Source organism: Rousettus aegyptiacus, unplaced genomic scaffold (genome assembly GCF_014176215.1).
Source record: "Rousettus aegyptiacus isolate mRouAeg1 unplaced genomic scaffold, mRouAeg1.p scaffold_m13_p_1, whole genome shotgun sequence".
Lineage (NCBI taxonomy): Eukaryota > Metazoa > Chordata > Mammalia > Chiroptera > Pteropodidae > Rousettus > Rousettus aegyptiacus.
The window spans coordinates 86,889,921-86,908,747 of NW_023416284.1; the positions used below are offsets into that span (position 1 = coordinate 86,889,921).

At 41.6% G+C, this 18,827-nt stretch overlaps 1 protein-coding gene across 3 annotated transcripts; it reads right to left on the reverse strand.

Annotated features, from left to right (window-relative positions):
- Nucleotides 1–587: 587 nt before the first annotated feature.
- IRF4 (interferon regulatory factor 4) lies at nucleotides 588–16,750 on the reverse strand. 3 transcript variants are annotated; one of them, XM_016159514.2, is made up of 9 exons: nucleotides 16,642–16,750; nucleotides 15,027–15,305; nucleotides 13,323–13,509; nucleotides 12,356–12,444; nucleotides 11,524–11,665; nucleotides 9,527–9,634; nucleotides 6,778–7,131; nucleotides 3,668–3,780; nucleotides 588–1,729 (listed from the first exon to the last, which is right to left on the reverse strand). In XM_016159514.2, exons 2-9 carry the CDS (start codon nucleotides 15,243–15,245, stop codon nucleotides 1,586–1,588), a joined length of 1,356 nt encoding a protein of 451 aa, XP_016015000.1. In that variant the 5' UTR covers nucleotides 15,246–15,305; nucleotides 16,642–16,750; the 3' UTR covers nucleotides 588–1,585. The 3 variants fall into 3 exon arrangements, with proteins under 3 accessions (XP_016015000.1, XP_016014999.1, XP_016015001.1); XM_016159513.2 differs by having other exon boundaries at nucleotides 11,524–11,668; XM_016159515.2 differs by lacking the exon at nucleotides 9,527–9,634 and having other exon boundaries at nucleotides 11,524–11,668.
- Nucleotides 16,751–18,827: the final 2,077 nt, after the last annotated feature.

Consider the following 18,827-nt stretch of genomic DNA (forward strand, 5'->3'; position numbering starts at 1 on the left):
ATAAAGAACTCACACAACTCGACAACTAAAAAACAAGCAACCTGATTAAAAAATGGCAGAGGATCTGACATTTTTCCAAAGAAGACATACAGATGACCATCAGGTTCATGAAAAGAAATTCAGCATCGCTAATTATTAGGAAATGAAAAGCAAAACCACAGTGAGATATCACCTCACACTGTTGAAATGGCTATTATCAAAAAGACAATAACGAATGCTGAGGAAGATGGGGAGAAAAAGGAATCCTTGTACTCTTCTGGTGGGAATATAATTTGGTGCAGCCACTATAGAAAACGGTATGACAATTCCTCAAAAAAAAAATTAAGACTAGAACTACTATATGACCAAGCAATTCCACTTTTAGGTATTTATCTGAAGACTATGAAAACACTAATTTGAAAAGATATATGCACCCCTATGTTCACTGCAGCATATTATTTACAATAGCCAATATATAGAAGCAATCTAAGTGTCCATCAGTGGATCAACGGATAAAGAAGATGTGGTATATATACAATCTGCCATTCATGACAACATGGATGGACCTTGAGGGTATTATACTAAGTGAAATAAGTCAGACAGAGAAAGACAAATACCATATGATTTCATTCATATGTGGAATCTAAAAACAAAAACAAACAATCAAAGGAAACAAAACAAAAACAAATTCATAGATACAGAGAACAGTTTGGTGGTTATCAGAGAAGAAGGAGGTTGGGGAGGGCATGAAATGGGTGAAAAGGTTCGATTGTGTTATGAAAGATGTTAACTAGATTTTTGAGGGTGAACACTTTGTAGTGCATACGATGTCAAATTACAATGTTGTATACACGAAACTTATATAACATTATGTATCAATTTTACATTAGTTGAAAAGGAAGGTACTAGTCAAGGGTATCCCTAATGCTTTTTGGCTCAAGGAAATAGCAACAGAATCTACAAACTAGCTCCAGGGATACCCATAGAGAGAAAGCAAACAGGGGCAGGGAAAGACAGGGTTTAGGAACCTACCCTGAGGCGAGACCCAGGCCAGGTGGGGAGATGAGCCACTCCAAAGCTGTAGGCATCACGGCACAACCTCAGTTAAAGATTCCTTTGTCTTCTATAAGCAAGCATTTTCTATAACAACAACATCTCCTACGTGTGTTAATCTATTTCTTTGTGGGCAGAGTAGCCTCACATTTAGATTTTTACTTCCCTGAGAAATAATACAACACTTAAGTGCTTTTACCACTCTAGTTAGTGGTCAATACTGAACCATGAGTTTTCTCAGTCTTTAAGCAAGAAATAACCCACATCAAATTAAAGATAGCATTTAAGTAAATGTAAACACACCCTTTGGTTAATTTTCACAGTTATCATGGCAGTCTACAGAAAACTTTGAAGACCATCCTTCCTTTTGAAATAAGCTCATCTGTAAATTAGATGGAGCTGATTTTCTACCCATATTTTTGCTGAGATTCTCAAGTGTTGAACTGAAGCTCCAATTTCCAAGTTTCTCAAAAGAAAAAGAGGAGATTCAATCAGCTGTTCTTGTCAAAGTCAGATATTTACAATGAAACAAAATCACTCATCTTGATGTTTTTCATTCTTGGATGGAAGAGTGGCGAATAGATCTGTGGTAATCCTCTGGACTGCTAATGTGTTCAGGTAAATCATAGCCCCTTAGGAAATGTCCACTGTTTTGTTGAGCAAAATAATAAAGTTGTCTGGCTAGTAGAGGTTCGACCTTTAATAAGAGATTTTAATAAGACATTACTAAGATATTATTTTTAACATCCTGCCATCATTAAATAACTCAATATATAAGGGGTTCAGCTAAGTTAAAGACAAAGTTAGGTGCTATAACACACCAAAACATTTGGTATTTGGAGCCTTCTGCAGAACTAATTCTTTGTTAGTCCTTCCACACATCAGCCTCTAAATAGAATCTACTTAATTCTGGGTTTCAATTGAAGTAAAGTTAAAAATAATACTTTTAAATCATCTGCCACTTGAAATTTACATTTAACAGAATCCGAAGTAAATCAGGTAAAATAATCAAATTAAAAGGAAATTCAGTGTAATTTACACCAATTTTTCCACAACTGTAGTTTGACATCCTGAATAATTTACAATTCTGAGATAACCTAGATAATTCACATTTCTAAACCAAAGAGAAAAGAAAAAGAAGCAAAATCAACAACAAAACTTCTAGTGTAAGAAAAGAAAAATTAATTGATCACAAATTTATATAGTTTGTTTATTGGTGTGGATCACATTCATCCAAAAAATTCAACTTTCAGCTTTTCCTGAAGTTACAATATCTAAGAAAACTAAATGTTTTCAGTCAATTATACTATTAAATTGAGCCTTTATGTTTTTTGATATTTAGCAACTTAAGCATAACCCATATAAAGTACTTGAAATAAATTAAATTCACAATAAAAGGAGCAGAAATCTCTAGGTGTACATACATCCATTTTCCTTTTCTGCACAGTAGAACATCATTTCAGGGATCCTTGCCTGAGGAACCTATCCTTGCCTAACTTAGAGGAGAATTAGTTCATCCAAAACCCTTAAAATCAGACTGATGTTGGAGTTTATCACCATTTTCTGAAATATTATTTATCAATGTCAAGTTTATTTAGTCATTTACCAATCCTATTGTTAACAAGATATTAATTATTATATTAATAATTATATCAATCACTGGAGAAGATTCGTGAGAAAACTGCAGTCTATGGGACTATAGTTTTGTTTATTGGTTGGTTGGTTTTTGATTTTACAATCAAGAAAGGAAGGGTTGTGTGTTCAAGATTAGATAGTGGTTTATTTCAATTTTTAATAAGAAACATTATCAGAGCTAAAATATGATCTGAATTTTTACATTACTAGATAAAATTTTTAACCTTTGCTGCTCATTATCTAGGTCCATTAATAACTCTTAGAGGTATGTAGCAATATAAAGTTTTAAAATTCAAAAATCCTAAGTATTCAAAACACTTTTGTGGCAAATTAATGCTAAGTGTTATCTATATATAGACCTTTTTTTCTTTCCTTTTTTATGAAAAAAAAAATGTTTACTTGCCAAGGTTGAATACATCTTAAACTCTGGTAGAGAACATTATGATGGTCTCATCTACTTGAATTCCTCGAAAGACAGCCTTCTCCAAATAAGATATGGCCCTTGGTTTTCAATAATTAAATAATTTCTAAAAATCCAGAAATAAAGGAGGATTTTGGAAATTTTTGAAGGAGACCTACAAAATATATAAATCAATACAACAGCTTCCATTTGGGAAAAGATTCTCCATCAAGTGAAGATCAGTTGGGCAACATTTTAAAAGCTATATTAAATGTGGAGAATTTTACAGGGCAACTCTTAGCATTGGTCCTTTTAAATCCTTTTAAAATGGGAATATGACAATTTCCTTGAAAAATAAAAAAAATGAGACAGATGAAGCCCATGGTTGGAGGTTACTTCTTGTTTGTGATGAGGGCTGGGAATAGCATGAGGGTCTCTGGGCTGCACTCCCTAGACTGTTCACTGAACCATGCTTCCTCCCTCACTATTTTCTTAGGTCACTTGACATTTACTTTTCATCTGAGACTTCTCTAAATGAGACCCTGCCCTTGATGATGAACGGAGAAACACTCAATCATTTGAATATGACTAAATACTCACGTGAGCAGTGATGAGCTTCCTTTGCCTCTGAGGATCTGGAAATTCTTCCCCAAAGCAAAGAGTTACCTGGAATCTTGGCAGGGAGCGGCCATGGTGAGCAAATGCTTGCAGCTCTGGAGAAACCCCATGAGGGGGAAAAAAAAAATGCTCAAAAACCCTCATCACTGAGTACACCAAGTTAAAGCAGAAAACAAAAGCTCTCTATTGGTTTCAAAGACTAAAATAGGAATAAGTACTCTTTATTTCTCTAAGTAGAGTTCTTAGCTTTTAGACCCCAGATGCAAAATTGCATGTACATGTTCATATGTGTGCATTTCCTGAGAGGGCTCCAGGTTTCATTTAATTTTTTAAGTGGAAGATTCCCTGCAGATATAGAACCTTACTTTGCAGCATTGGGCCCAGGAGGATACAAAAGGTAGCAGAAAAGAGTCAAGGAGGAAGAAAAAAGAAAAGAAATGCAGCCACGCTTAGGCAAAAAAAAAAACAATTTATACAAAGAAGAAATATTCTTTTTTAAAAAAACAGAATTTTCTGACTTGACCCAAGATTACTTAAAAACCTCACCTCAAAACTGCTGAATTCTCATAATCCAATATCTGTGTCACTCAGAACCTCTACGTGACTGAAGTACCCCAGAAAATATTGGGCATTATCTTGGAGACTGGGCACCAGTTAGGGGCAGCTGCAACCTACCTGGTGCCAGGGCCAATCTACGTGACTTTGAGCTGATTTCTTGCCTGTATTCTGGGACAAACGATGATTTGAGAATGAAAAAGGGTAGCAATGAAGCACTAGGGGATTCTACTTTTATGGATGTGTATATCCTGAAGCCACCACACCTACCCTAAGAAAGTAAAACAGATTGCAACACTGTTGGAAAGACACATTTTCAATCCCTGACGTTTTCAATCCCCTTGCCCATATTCAAGATGACTCTTATGCCTCTAGGTGTTGTTATCCTTTCTGCTAGAGTGAAACCTCATGTCCACAAACAAAAAAACAAAAACAAACAAACAAACAAACAAAACACACTTACACAGTTTCTGCTACAACTTCTGCAGAACAGCATGGTCGCTGCATTTTTATCAGATCCACACCCTTAGGCTTTGCCCCTGGGGGCTGTCCCTAGTAGTCTGCAAATCCTGAATGGGTAGATATCAAAGATTTCCACCATTCTTTTCAACTGAAGAAAAGTTTCTAGCTAACTCACTGTACTATTTGACTTCCTGCTATTTTTTCTCTTCCAGAATTCAAATCAAACCTAACCAGGTTAGTCAGAATGTATAAAAAGCACTAAGGAGGTCTGTGTTAATCAGGGTGGTGAGTTGACACAATTCTCTGAAAAAGTCATGCCTCAAATGCTTCATAACATGAGAATGTTCTGTGGAAACCCTTGATTATGCATAAGCTGGTCTGCATAGCTTCAGTTTTTAAGTTCCCTGCACCTCAGTGAACACTTCAAGATAAGAGGTTGCTGTGGACAAAAAGCAAAGATCTTGTTACAGAAAAAGGAAAAAACCAAAACAACTTTGCTCACAATTAATCACCAAGTTCTAGGTAAGTGAATTCACAGCCCAAGAATGTTCACAACACATCATGCCTGCCCCGCTTCTTGCCTGTATCCACTTCATAATTCACTATGATTGAAGCCTAACTTATAGTCTAGTTAGAATGGAAAAAGTCCACCTTCCAAAAAGATGGATGGTGAGAAAAATCCAGAGAAACAAGTGCCATTTCCCTGGGGTTCCTTAATTAAAGCCCTAGCTCTTTGGTAGCTTCTGTATCCAAAGAGACCAAGACCCACAATCTCTGAGGCAATCCAAATTCAATGGGTTCTTTCAGACCCCGTTGCAGAATATAAAGCGCAGACAGAGGCATCCCTCAGCAACTCTTGGTTCTTCGTTAGGCCACTACCTTGGTCACCATGCTGGTTCCCAGGATAGACAGGACAGTCTCAACACAGGATCAGAGGCAATTCTGCAGCTCAGTGGCAGAGTAAATTTCTCACTGCAGTGCTGCCTAGGAGAACCAGAGACTCAGGTCTCCCTCTCCCTCTTGTCACACCTTTGTGGGAGGGTTAGTTACAGGGAGATATTTGTTTGGGGACTCAAAAAAGAATATGAATGAGCCTAACTGAATCTGGATAATTTAAACCCCAAAGGCTAAGCAAATGTCAATGGTGCCAGAGCACAGAGAAGTTTCATATTTTTATATTAAATGCATTGAATCAAGATGCATATTCAGAGAAAGGAGAGGTACATGAAAACCCAAAGACATAGAGTGTTTCTATAGGGGCTGCTTATAAAATAATAGGTTAAGGATAAGGTAGAGGAAGAATTTGCAGTTAACTGGCAGGTTAGAACAGCTTAATCCCTTCAAAAGAAGCAGCATCAATATAGACAGCTAAATGAACTCTCTGGATGAAACTTCAACAATAACATGGCCAATGGTTCCACAAAAGCCAGCCCAGGCTAATTTAATTGTCATGAAATCAAAACTAGGAAGGCAAAACTTACCGGTTCTGGAAAATATAATTTGAAACACTCATATCATAATGATAGCTCAAAACCTTCTCATAATTTCCCCTTTGCAAAATCAGTTCAACACACTCTATCCTTGGTCCCTCCTGTCGGAGGGTATCTACATAAGGATAACACATCTCATAACCAAGAATGTTAACAATATACTTCTAACGTTTACCATTTTCCTAAAAACTTAAAAAAGCTGAAACATCAACATATATGCTTGCTGAGATCATATCACCAATTCAACATAAACTTTATTAGTAAGTGGCTATTTGTTAAATTCCAGAATGTCAAGTCATCAGCCTGAAGCACACACAGTTCCCCTGAGCAATCCTCCTCCCTCTTCATCCTCCTCAACTGATAGAAAGGAGCAGGTAGTAAAAAGAGAGGTGAGATGTGAACCAAACAAAAAATCTATTCTGGGATTGTGCTTGGTGGGCTCAGGTGTTAACAGAAAGAATGTCCAGGGCAGGAGTGACCTATTGTTTTTGACCACTGTGGCAGACATGCTATCACCACCTCCATTCTCTGTGTAAGGATCACAGGTATGGAGCATACATTCTAATTGATAATTAGATACATTACCTGATAAAAATTGCTGTGTGTCAAAGAGCTTGCAGGTCTGGTCTCTCTCTAGTTTGTTGGGCCGGTCGCTGCACAGTGCCAAAGGCCCATCCCAGTAGATCCTGCTCTGGCACAGTCTTTTGGCATAAAGTCCATCAGGAGCCATCCAGAGGACCACACCCCTTTCTAGGTGGCTCAGCAGTTTCTCAATGTTTTTCCTCTGGCCATTGTCCTCTGGATAGGGGAAGAGGACCTGGTCCAGGTTACTGGCATCATAAGTGTGCCCATGGGAAATCCGACAACCTTCAGGGCTGGCCGTGGTCAACTCTTTCACCAGGATTTCCCGGTAGTACAAGCATATGTGGAGCCGGCAATCTGAAAACACAAAACTTTGGGGTCACTGCTATGGGACCAAGGATCATTGCATACCTACAAGGATGCCAAATTACTAGCCAGAACAAAGACGATTTAGCGAGACACTGGTGTCCCAAGATACTCCATAGAAAGTAAAAAGTTCCAGGGTCAAGGAAGTCTAGAAAATGCTGATTGCCTTTATCTCCTTCCTGGAGATTCACAAACAATGATAGATATTAGAGAAGCCCACAAGAAATCAATTTGATATTGTCTAACCCCGCATATTGCAAATTTATGTGACCATGGGTTATTTGGGGGTAGATTGGGGAATATAACTTTCCTTAGTTTTCTGCAAAATATATTTGACTTGTATTAGAGAGTATCACTGTTAAGAACTTGTTGTTTGTTTTTTGTTTGTTTGTTTGTTTTTGGTGATGGTGGTACTGGTGATGACAATACATGTCTAAAACACTAAGTCATACACCACTGAACAAAAATTTATCTTTAAGCATGGCAATCAGGTTTGATATTAGAGGAAGTAGACCTAAGATTAATTTCTACTAGCAAAAAGAATATAATAATGTTTCAGAAAAAAAAGCAAATATGCCCACACATCTGAAACTACCTTAAAATATCAATATGATGTTATTTAAGTAAAAAAGAAAATAATTATATATGAACATTGAAGTTTTAAGAAGGCTTAGCACTAAAGCTTTATCAGTGAAGATACTGGGTGGTGGAAAGATGGTGTTTCTATTTTCCATTTTTGCTTTACTGATTTTTTAAATTAATTTTTACACTGTATATGTAATACTTATAAAATAAAATCTATTCATGTGGAAAGAAATGAATCAATGAGATAAATGTTCTGAGAGTAAAGTCTACTGAAATTCTACTAAGTTATGTGTTTAAGTTAGAAAATAACTCTAGAACTGTGCTTTCCAAAACATTTAATAAGATGAATTCATTTATGAAATTTTATATGACCCGCAGACTGAAAGGACCAAGCTAAGTTTGCAAAGGCCCCCTTAAGTGAAATGCAAAAGGGTTTCATGGTTAGGCAATTGGTAACTGCGTGGATTTAAAAATGAATGGAAATTGCAGTTCTCTAATAAATGTGCTCAAGGTGATCATTAATCTGCATTATGCATACCAAAAACAGAAACCCACAAAACCCTCTTATTCCTCAATGGCAGGCTTTGAGATTTAACCCACATACTGTCTCAATTCTCCACTTCAATTTCTGCCACTGCAAACACTGAGTGAGAGCTAGCTCAGATGGTATACCCTGATGAGAGTGGGTGTTGGCCGTTAGAGGTGACTTGCAGGGCAGGTTTCATTTCATTTAATGTCATCAGAAATCACGGGGACACAGGGATATAAATAGCTGTTTATTTCCTACTTTTTAGTCTCCTATACAAGTCTTAGGCACTTAAGAAAAGGGCTCAAAAGTTTCTGAAAACAAACACAAGCCTTTCTGCTTAGAAAATTTCCTCCCCTCCATCACTCAGGAGCATCTTTGGCAGTAGCCTCATTTATAACTTTGGAATCGAAAAGAACTAAATGATAAAAACTCTAGCTCCCCTGGGAGCGAGAAAGGTGCCCACAACTCTTGTTCCCTTGTAACCTTGAGAATTTAATTTATATTTTCTATCACTGATTTTTAAAGAAGCTGGGGAGTGGAGGGGCTAGGTGAGAATTCGGGAACTTAAGTCATTCACTTTTAATATAAATACAAGTCCCACTTTTAAACAATTCAAAACATTATCTAAAAATAAATATGCATATACCACATGTGTTTAGTACACCTTGAGGTACGTTCCTTAAAATAGGAAAGATCTCCAAGGCGCCAAAATTCTTTTAGAAATGGAACTTTAAAAATCATATCTAATCCATAATCTTTTGCAAGATATATGAGGAAGACCACAATACACATTGGAATGCAATGAAGTCAAAACTAATGTTCCCAGGAAGCTGATGAGGAAAACCCATTTGTGGCTAAACCTTGGAAGAACGATCGGCTGTTCAAAATGAGAAGCTCTTTTCTAAGAAATTATACTACATTGTGAGAGTGTTAGCTGAAGAGGGGCCCTTGGTAAATGAAACTAGAGCATTGGCATATTCTTGTAAATTCAGATAGATGTCAATGAAAACTTAAAATTGCTTAACCAGTATGTAGAATTGCATCAGAATCATAAGCTGGCTTTTCAGTGCTAACTTTTCTAATGGTGATCCTCATTCACACTGGTGGAGAGTAAGATGTGTCCACATTTACTCCAGGTTTCAGCTGGAGGAAAGCAAGTGCTCACAGGCTGTGCTCACCAAGAGACCTATCAGATCTACCCAAAGGTGAAGGTAGAGCCCTGCAGAGGCTGGCCTCCAGTGAGTGCCTTCAGACCCCGAACGCCACACTCACCTGAAAGTGCCAGGGCTTCGGCAGACCTTATGCTTGGCTCTATAGGGATTCCAGGGGCCTGGGACTCAGGTGGGGCACAAGCATAAAAGGTTCCTGTCACCTGGCAACCTGTATTTGCAAATAAAAATCAGATGATGTCTAAACAGAGTCCTCCCCACATAGGGAGGCAGCTTCTCCCTGAGTGTGGCTGATTAGCCCCTGGCAGGTGTAGCAACCCTGAGAGGGAAGGGCTTCTGGCCAGCCCTTCAGAGCTAACCACTGGCTCTCTCTAGAGGTAAAGACAAGCTGAAGGCCAAAAAGAAAAACCAAAGTCGATGGAAGGAGCCTTTTCACAGCTTCGGAAGGAAACTTGGAACTATCCCTCTGTAATTCTCCCTCCTTCCCTCTCTCCCTCCAGCCAGACTGCCTGCCCACCTGCCTGCCTGCCTGCCCATTACTAGAGAGAGTGTGTGTGTGTGTGTGTGTGTGTAGAACATTTAAGGTTTATTCTCTTAGCAGCTTTCCATATTAGAGTATTAACTACAGTCACCTAGCCGGGCATTAAATCCCCAGAACTTATTCATCTTATTATTGGAAGTTTGAACCCTTTGACTAACATCCCTCCATAACTGATAAACAAGGAAACTGAGACTTTGAGAGATGAAGTGATTTACCCCATTCACACAGCAAGTTCACAACGGAGCTGTGAGCTCAGGTCTACATGAGTTTTCATGCCAAAGAGCCCAATTAAAAACTTACAAGGTATTTACATTTGTTTAGCTTGCTACCTCTGAGTTCAGGGGAAAACCGAACCATGACTCCTGGCAGCACGGTGCTGTGTGTTACATTAAACATTAATAGAGAAAGACCATATAACAGAAACTAATTTTTCTGGCACTTTAATTAATCTGGTCACCTATGTTTCAAAATACTTCTGCCTAAGGTTATTAGTTCAATAGAGCCTGATATATTGGACACAGGTCTGAATTTCAAAAGCCAGTTAAATATTAGCTAATTCCTCCACTATGCTATGGAAAAACAATCTTTGCTGCAAATCATTCTTGAAAAGCTAAAAAACTGAATTCTGAGCTTTTTTTTGTAAACATGTGACTAAATACAAATGTTACATAATGGTGTACTTCTTCAATACTATAAACTAAGAGTGACCTGAATATGACTGGAAAAAGGGAAACAGACCAAATTATAAAGGAGCAAATATTCCTAAAACATACAAAAGAATCTATGCATTGACCTTTCTCAGGATTTTATTTAAATAACTCAAAAGTTCTAAAAGCTTATGTTTTGCCATATTAAATATATCAGGTGAAATTTTCTCTTCTCTTAGCTTCTGCTACAGGCATGGAAGCACATCTAACCCAGAATGAGCAGATGTGTAGACAGAAATAGACCAGAGAGATTATGTGGCTCTCAGTCAACATTAATGGACACTCCAGGAGGGGAGACAGAGACAGCTAAAATCTATTTTTTGCTAAAGAGTAAAAATAAAACAAGATTACTCAGAGAGGATGAAAAATGTTAACCTATTGAACAAATAATTTAAAAAACATAGGCAACAAGTTTGACATCTGACATCCCCTATCTTAAGTGGAAGGCTGGTCTCTGGGTTAGATCTGAAACTGAATTCTAGCCCCTCAGTTTCACAGGGTACATTCCATGAATTTCTTCTACAAAAGATAGAGCAGCTTTTAGCTACCTGCAGTGATCTCTGCGATGTTTAAATAAGATCCAACATAAGGGAGTTATGTGCATAGGAGCTGGCACACAGTAGGCTAGGTGTCAGTAAACCTTGGCATCCTTCCTCCAAGAACCTTACCATCTCCGGGGAAACAGAAGCCTCTCCTTCACTGTATGTGAGATCTTTCTCAGCAGCTTTAGGAAGGGGAAAGAGCTGTGGTACTGGCCAGTAGGACAGATCAGGAGAGACCAGGGCCCTTAGTCCAGGTTTGCTTTGCTGGGTTAATGGCAGCCACAGGAACCAGCCCCACCTCAATCCTTACCATTTTCACAAGCCGGGCCTTGCCAGTGGTGGCTTCGGGGTCCAAATGTCACAGGACATTGATATGGGATTTCGGGGTGTGGCTGATCAGGGACGTACTCCCTCCAGCTTCGGTCGTGGGATGGCATCATGTAGTTATGAACCTGCTAAAGGAACAAAAGAGAGGAGCTGAGATGAAAGCAACCAGCTCAGAAGAGGACAGTTGGTTGGCACTGGGAAAGGGGAGCAGGTTCTTTTATGTCCTCTCAAAATCCTCAGGGAGTTTGGCTGGCAGCCAAATCATTTTAACATCTGAAAGACTTCGGAGTGAATGGCTCATCACACTAGGTGAAAACTAGCCATAACGAATAAAAAAGCACAATGGAGACAGTGTGTAATGATTTATGTAAAACTTCATCATATGGTTAAACCTGGCACCAAAAGTACGGTAAGAAAATTTGCCTTCTTTTCTCCACCGAAGTGAGTACAACAGAGATGTAATTCACACCAGAAAAATCTAAAGAGATCAGCTGCCCTGTGGTTTCACATGATAAAGTACTACTTCCAAAATCTTCAACTTCCACAATAGGCCTGTTTCCCAGAAGATTTCAGAATCAGTAGTAGAAGTCTATACCAACAGACAGACATATCCATCCCTCTCCTACTTAAAACCAACACTGATAGCAACACCAGGTGAAAAGTGAGACATTCATTTAATGACCAGCGATTTAATTTGGCTGTTTGACTAATAGCAAAAATGAAGTCATGCTGTTTTTGTTTGCATATTTTTTCCATTGTGTGGCCTCACACAGACCCAGCCTTCCCTTCTAGAAGCCCTGCGCCCTGCACCATACCTGAGTGGGGAGTGAGGTATAGGGAGTTGTCATGGTGTAGGGGTGGCTCATGGTCATCTGTGGGTCCTCCAGGGTGATCTGCTTTGCTCCTATGTGTTTACACAAAAGGGAAATGGCACAGTGTGAAAAAAAAGGAACTGACATAACTAAACGTCAAATCTGAGAAAAATATGAGGATTTAATTCCTAGAATGCATAGCTCAATGTTGACAAATAAGGTATTTTTAGGCAATTCCCTTGTTCATTCCATTAAACTGATTTCTACAAGGTCCAACTTATGGCGGACAGGTAGAGAAATGACACGCTGTGTGTGAATGAGCCTTGTGACATAAAGAGCCCCACCAGCAAAATGATCTTCAATGAGGTCACCTTTATTGTTTGTTTAAAATGCAGATTCTTGGACTCTACTATGACATACTGATCAGACCCTTGGAAAGAGGGAATCTTAATTTCAATAAGCATCACAGCTGACAACTAAAAAAGTTGACATTTTTATTACTTGTAATAGTAATTACATTTTTATTACTATTAATAGTACCAATATATAGATATATGTATGCTTCCTTTCTATAAAATGGTGAATTATGAAAGACTAATAGATGAATAAAGCATTGAACAAGTTTTCCTTTCTTTTTTTTTTCTTTTTGAAATTTGACCGATATCTCAATAGAACTAACTGGAAAACACACACGTGTGCACAAAACAGATGCACACACATATGTGCACACATACAGGCAGAAAACTGGAGTCTGAGAAAGTATTCTACATTAATACCACAAGTGTTTCAATTTATGACCAGAGAACTCGGACAATGAGCCTGCTGGGCTTGAACATGAGGCAGATGGCAGGCAGGCTACTAAAAAAATAAAAATAAAAAATAAATTTAAAAAGTGAGCCTTAGAGTAAAATTACAGTGTTACAAGTGTCAGACTGCCAATATTCTGTGACCCAAACCCTGAAAGTCTCACCTTTTTTGGCTCCCTCAGGAACAATCCTGTATACTTTGTAGGGGTCTGAGATATCCAGCTGGCTCCTCTCAACCAGTTCCTCAAAGTCATTGCTCTTGTTCAAAGCACATCGTAAACGTGTCTTCCAGGTAGGAGGGTCTGGCTTATCAATGCCTTCTCGGAACTTTCCTTTAAACAGTGCCCAAGCCTGGTAAGAAAGAAGAAGGGAAAATTTTAAAATACAGGTCTTTTTTAAAAGAATCTGGGAATTGTATTTCTAAAAAAAAAAAGAAGGGTACTTACTTAGGTCCTTCAAATTTACATTGTTGCTCAAAATATAGAACAAAAATATACCAGGTGTCCTCTATGTAAAATACTGTCTGTCACCTTGGTGAGTAGAAGACAAGTGGTTTGAACATTCTCTAAGTATTTGTAAAAGGTGAGTAAAACATGGAAGAACCCTGGAAAAGGCCCTCCCTACCGGGTTTCTGAAACTGATTTAACTGGAACTAGGAACAGAGCTGTGGGATGAGCTGCTACAAAGTACCTCTGGATGGCCAGTCCGAGGTATTATGAGAGCAAATTCCCTGAGAAAGTCCCCTTTGCCCTTTCTGCCCACAGGTGGTGGGGTTAGGTCTTAATGCACAATTCACTGTGTAGACTCTCTAGGGGAAAATGATCACAACATCGACACACACACAGAGGGTGAGAGAGGAAGATCCAGAGAGAGGCCCAAAATAGAGATCCTGAGAGGCAAAGAGAGGAGGAGAAAGAGAGAGAAATCCAAATGGGGATTGAGGGAGGGGGGAAAGAGGAAAAGAAGAAAAAAAAGGAAAAAAGAAAGAAAGAAAGAAAAAGAAGGAAGGAAGGAAGGAAGGAAGGAAGGAAGGAAGGAAGGAAGGAAGGAAGGAAGGAAGGAAGGGAGGGAGGGAGGGAGAGAGGGAGAGAGGGAAGGAGGGAGGGAAAGAATGAAAAACCTAGAGAAAATTTTCCAGAGAGAGATTTGGAAAGAGGGAGTCAGACAAACAGAAACAAAATAAAGAGGGAGAATCACAGATGGGAGGTCCCAAAGAGAACTGGAATGAGAACGTATGTGCGCCAGAGATTGAACCAAAGGGGAAAATTTATTATGTATAATCTCCAGAAGAGACCCTAACCTCTTCCCTCCCCACCCCCCCCCCACCCCCGCCGCTCGCTCCCCACCCCCACCCCCGCCGCCCTTAGAGAAAAATAGCGACAAAGAGAGACACACGTTGATCAACGATGGCCAGGAGGGCTCCAGAGGCACAGAAAGAGATTCGGATGAAAACAGAGGAACCCACAGAAACCCAACCAAGAACATTCAAGCCAGTGTCCTGGGACTGTCGCTTCTCCCCTGGCCGAGCCTCGAGGCACTTCCCTGCTGCTGGGGCCTTTTGATTCCCTGGGTGTTGCTCACACCACTCGTTCAGGATTGAGATCCAGTTCTCTCATTTGTGAAATCACTAGAGAAGCTGAAACTTCTCTCCTCCCGTGGCTTCCGCTGATCGCCACTTGATGCTGCGCGGCTGCCAGCCCTGCCGGGCCCACCCCAGCCCGTCGGTCGCGTGCGATACCCTCCACTCTGAAAACCACGCGGTGCGCCAGGCGCGGACTGGGCTCACTGAGGAATCGCGGTTCGCGACCCGCTGGGATCTCCGGGGCCCTCCCCGGATCCAGACCGCTGGCTCCCCACGTGCGTGTCACCTTGAAGAGGGCGGCATCCTCCTCACGGTTGTAGTCCTGCTTGCCCGCGTGCTTCCAGGGGATGCGAAAGATGCTCTTCTCCTCGTTCTCCCACACCAGCCCTGGGTACTTGCCACTGTCGATCTGGTCGATCAGCCACTGGCGGAGTTTCCCATTGCCACAGCTCACAGAGCTCATGCTGAATTCTCCGCCTCGGCCTCCACTGCCCTCCAAGTTCATGCTCAGCACACCGACTGCGGCCCTCTCGCGCCTAGGATCCGCCTCCGGCACTCGTCTGCCCTGCAGGGGACAGGAGAGCCGCTCTTAAGCCACCATAGTACGAGGCTTGGGGCTTCCAGTCCCAAACCAACTCTAACAATGACCACGAGGCCCGGAAGTCTCCGAGGCAGCGAGGCGCGCGCTAAAGAGTCGGTGTCATCAAAGGTCTCATTGAGAAGACACCTTATCAGCTGGCCTCGTTCATACTCTTGACGAGCACAGTTCTGCCGCCTCCCGAGTGCGCCCTCCACAGAGTCTGTCTTCCTACATCAAATTCTGGACTCGGATTTTGTTACGCGCCTCACAGCTCAGACACACAGCTGCCTTTGCGTACACTCCAAAATCCACTACCATTCTTGGCACTCCGTTTGCATACTCACTCGTAATTCCTGCTCCTCTTTGTTCATCCCCAAGTTATTATCAGTCCATTTTTCCCTTTACTGTTAGTTTTCACTCTTTCCCACTCCCCAATTCATACTCCCTTGGTGACCCCTGCGCGCCAATCTTGTACGCCTGCAGTCGGGGTGTTTCAGATACTCAGCACCCAGAAACTCCTCTCCCGGCCTTCTCCCGCACCCACACTCTTTGTCTCAAGAATATCCCTGAGCCCTGGCCACCTATGATCAAGTGGGTCCCAGCCCCAATAAGCGGTGTTCCGACCCTTGTCGGGGAGCGCAGCATCCAAGTAGCTGGACATTCAGCCGCGCGGAGCATCAGCCAGACAGACCCTGGAGGCCCGCGAAGGGAAGCGGAGGCGGGGAGGGTGCTAGGAAGGGCGAGGGACCGCGGAGGGGTTAAGGCAGCAGAGCGCAGGCCCCAGTGGCCCAAATTTGGAGCTCTTCCTCCTCCACTGTCAGACAGGGAGCCACGCGCCGGAGGCCGAGGTGGGTTTGGGCCTCTTATGAACCAGTAGCAAAAGGAGCCTCTGGTATCAGGGGATGCCCACTGCGGGGAAGCCTGCGGCATAGTGTAGGTCCCTTCCACGGCCCCGTGTCGGCCACTCCAGAGGGCCTGACAGTCTTGTTCTCCCATCCGGTCCAGTGAGTACTCGCCCCGCCCCCACCTCAGCTCCGCGCTGCGCGGACCCACAGAGTGGTGGGGACACGGGAGAGGAGACTGCCCGCAGAGATGATGGGGAAGTGCCCAGGGAGCCCTCCACAGAGCCCATACAAAGGCCTCGGGCCCTGAGCAGACAGAGTGGGAGTCGAGGCTCCCTCAAGGGGCGTGCTCCCTTCGAGCTCCGAAGCTGGGGTCTCCTGCGCTGCCCTCGAGTTGGTTCCTAGGACCTCTGGTCTTGCGCTCCGAGTTCTGTCGTGCCAACCTCATATCTATACTCCTACCAGACTACAGGTCTTACCTTGCCTCCGACTGGGAGCTGAGGGCAGCGGTGGATCCCAAGTTCAAGTGGTGAAACTAAGACTCCGAGGTGGGAAAGCGGAACTTTTATAGAGCTTAAAAGCCGCGCTGGAGGCGGAGCCTGAGGCGGGGCGGGGCCTGTTGCGCCCGCAAGGGGCAGGGAGGGGCGCTGAGTGCTGAGTGGAGGGCCCCGCAGGCAAATCCCCGCTCAAGGGCTTGGTGGAGCGGGTGTTCGAGGGTCTGCCGCCCCCAGGCTGGGGACTCTGGTTCTCTCCGCCACCTGCCTCGCGCTGCGGCAGGCTGGCGTTGCTCGAGTCCGGAGCGCATGGCCTCAACGACCCTCACTCGTGGTAGTTTCCTGCGAAGGGCATGGCGCGAAATAGGGACCTCGCCTCTGAACCCGGACCTGCGGGAGGCCGGTCGATAACTAATAACAGCTAAACAACAGCTATGTGGTTAGGGCTGAAAGTGGCGGCCGAGTAAGAGCGGGAATCTGGTGTGAAGGGGGCTACGCTTGCAGAGCATGTAACCAAAGACAAGAATTGTCCATATGGAAGAACTAACTGTGTTTGCGGGGGCGGGGGGAGAGGAAGCATCTTTGGCTGTCCCTCTGCAGTGTTTAGAGAACATCGTACCATTAAAAAGAAAAAAGGAAATGGCCCAGATATCTTGAGTTGTCAACTGTGGTTCAAATACTGTCTACGTGTTTGAAATGGTTACAAACTTTTGCATCCTACTAAACTGGTGAATTGAGGGGACTCAGAAAGACGATACGTGGACCCTAAATTTACAATTTTGACATGAAAGATTGAGGGAGGGATCCCGAAGTATCCAAGTGCTAATTGCTTCCGAACTTCAGTTCACCTTAAAATGACATAGTTTTAACCCCGACCTGGTAGGAAGCAACTTACTAGTGGAGTATAAATGTCCAAAATAGGAATATATTTAAGCGGACCTGAAATTTAACTTAATTTTCCAAGATGTCCTTAATATCAAAATTAATTCCCTGAACACCTGCCTACCAAACTTTCACCAGAGCATCCTGGATGCTCAGCATGTTTATTTACTTAGCAATTTAAGGTAAACCATCAGATCACCGGTTTCTATCTGGTTTTAAATCACCATCACCCTGGGTCAACTCACAACTTTTGAAAAGCTTTTGATTTCACTTATTTCTCAGTTTTTTTTCTTTTTAATCTCAATGGTAGATCAGTGTCAGCAACCCAAAGAAAACACTACGTTTAGACTAGAGCAAAACAGGCAGTGAGACACAGATTAGGTACACTTTTCCTAAAACGAATGGAGTTTCTGAGAAATTAACAGGATGACATTTTTATTCACCCAAGTTAAGTTTTCCATTATCAGAGTCTATGTAATAAACAACAGGGTTTTGTTCAAAGAAAATCCTGGTCATAACGTGTTCTTCCTTTCTTTTCCTTTCACGGGTGCATTCATTTAACAAACTTATTTTGAGCACCTACTACTTGTCAAGAACTGTTCTAGGAACTTGGAATACTGCAGTAAACAAAGCGAAGAACACTGCCTTCATGTTGCATTACATTTTAATCAGTGAATTATTTTTTCCCAAAGTGTTCACAAACAACAGACAGAAGGAGATTGCTGAGAACAAAAATGACAAACTAGCTTTTTACACTTTCGTACACGTGTCCTCTGCATCAGTTTTAGTTACTTTCAACATTTTCCTCACTCATCTACTTTTAGAAATTCAAAACAACAGTCATTGTATGAAACTTTCTGAGACTTTACCAGCCTACTTGGTTTTAAAATGTGACTGCTAATCTTCAACGCCATCTCCTGGTTTACTCATTTGTCATACTGATCTACTAGAAGTGATTTTTTTTTAAGTGATGAATTGAGTACAAAAAATTAATATATTTTAATCACTAAAACTCTTGACTTCCTCATAACCCTTGGGGAAAGGGAGGAAGTAAATAGGTAAGTGCTGCTAATTAATCACCAAAGACTTTTATGTCTTAGAGTTGAAACAAAAATGATGAGTTTTTAATGTTGAACCTGACCCTACACATTTGAGAAAATCAAAGTTTTTCTCAGTAAAAGACTAGACATTCATCTTCAAATGTCACAACCTGTTAAAAAGTGAAAACCATAGGAAGTTGGTTAATTGAATATTTATCTAAAACAAAGGCTGATCATCATATTCAGTGA

Bases quoted from the DNA above. Each gene is read 5' to 3' on its own strand.
- IRF4 (XM_016159513.2), bottom strand. From the start codon at position 15,245: ATGAACTTGGAGGGCAGTGGAGGCCGAGGCGGAGAATTCAGCATGAGC. The intron at 12,445-13,322 runs GTGAGACTTTCA...GTAAACACATAG, and splicing joins TCCTGAGGGAGCCAAAAAAG to GAGCAAAGCAGATCACCCTG. The intron at 7,132-9,526 runs GTGAGTGTGGCG...TTGTGTTTTCAG, and splicing joins CGAAGCCCTGGCACTTTCAG to ATTGCCGGCTCCACATATGC.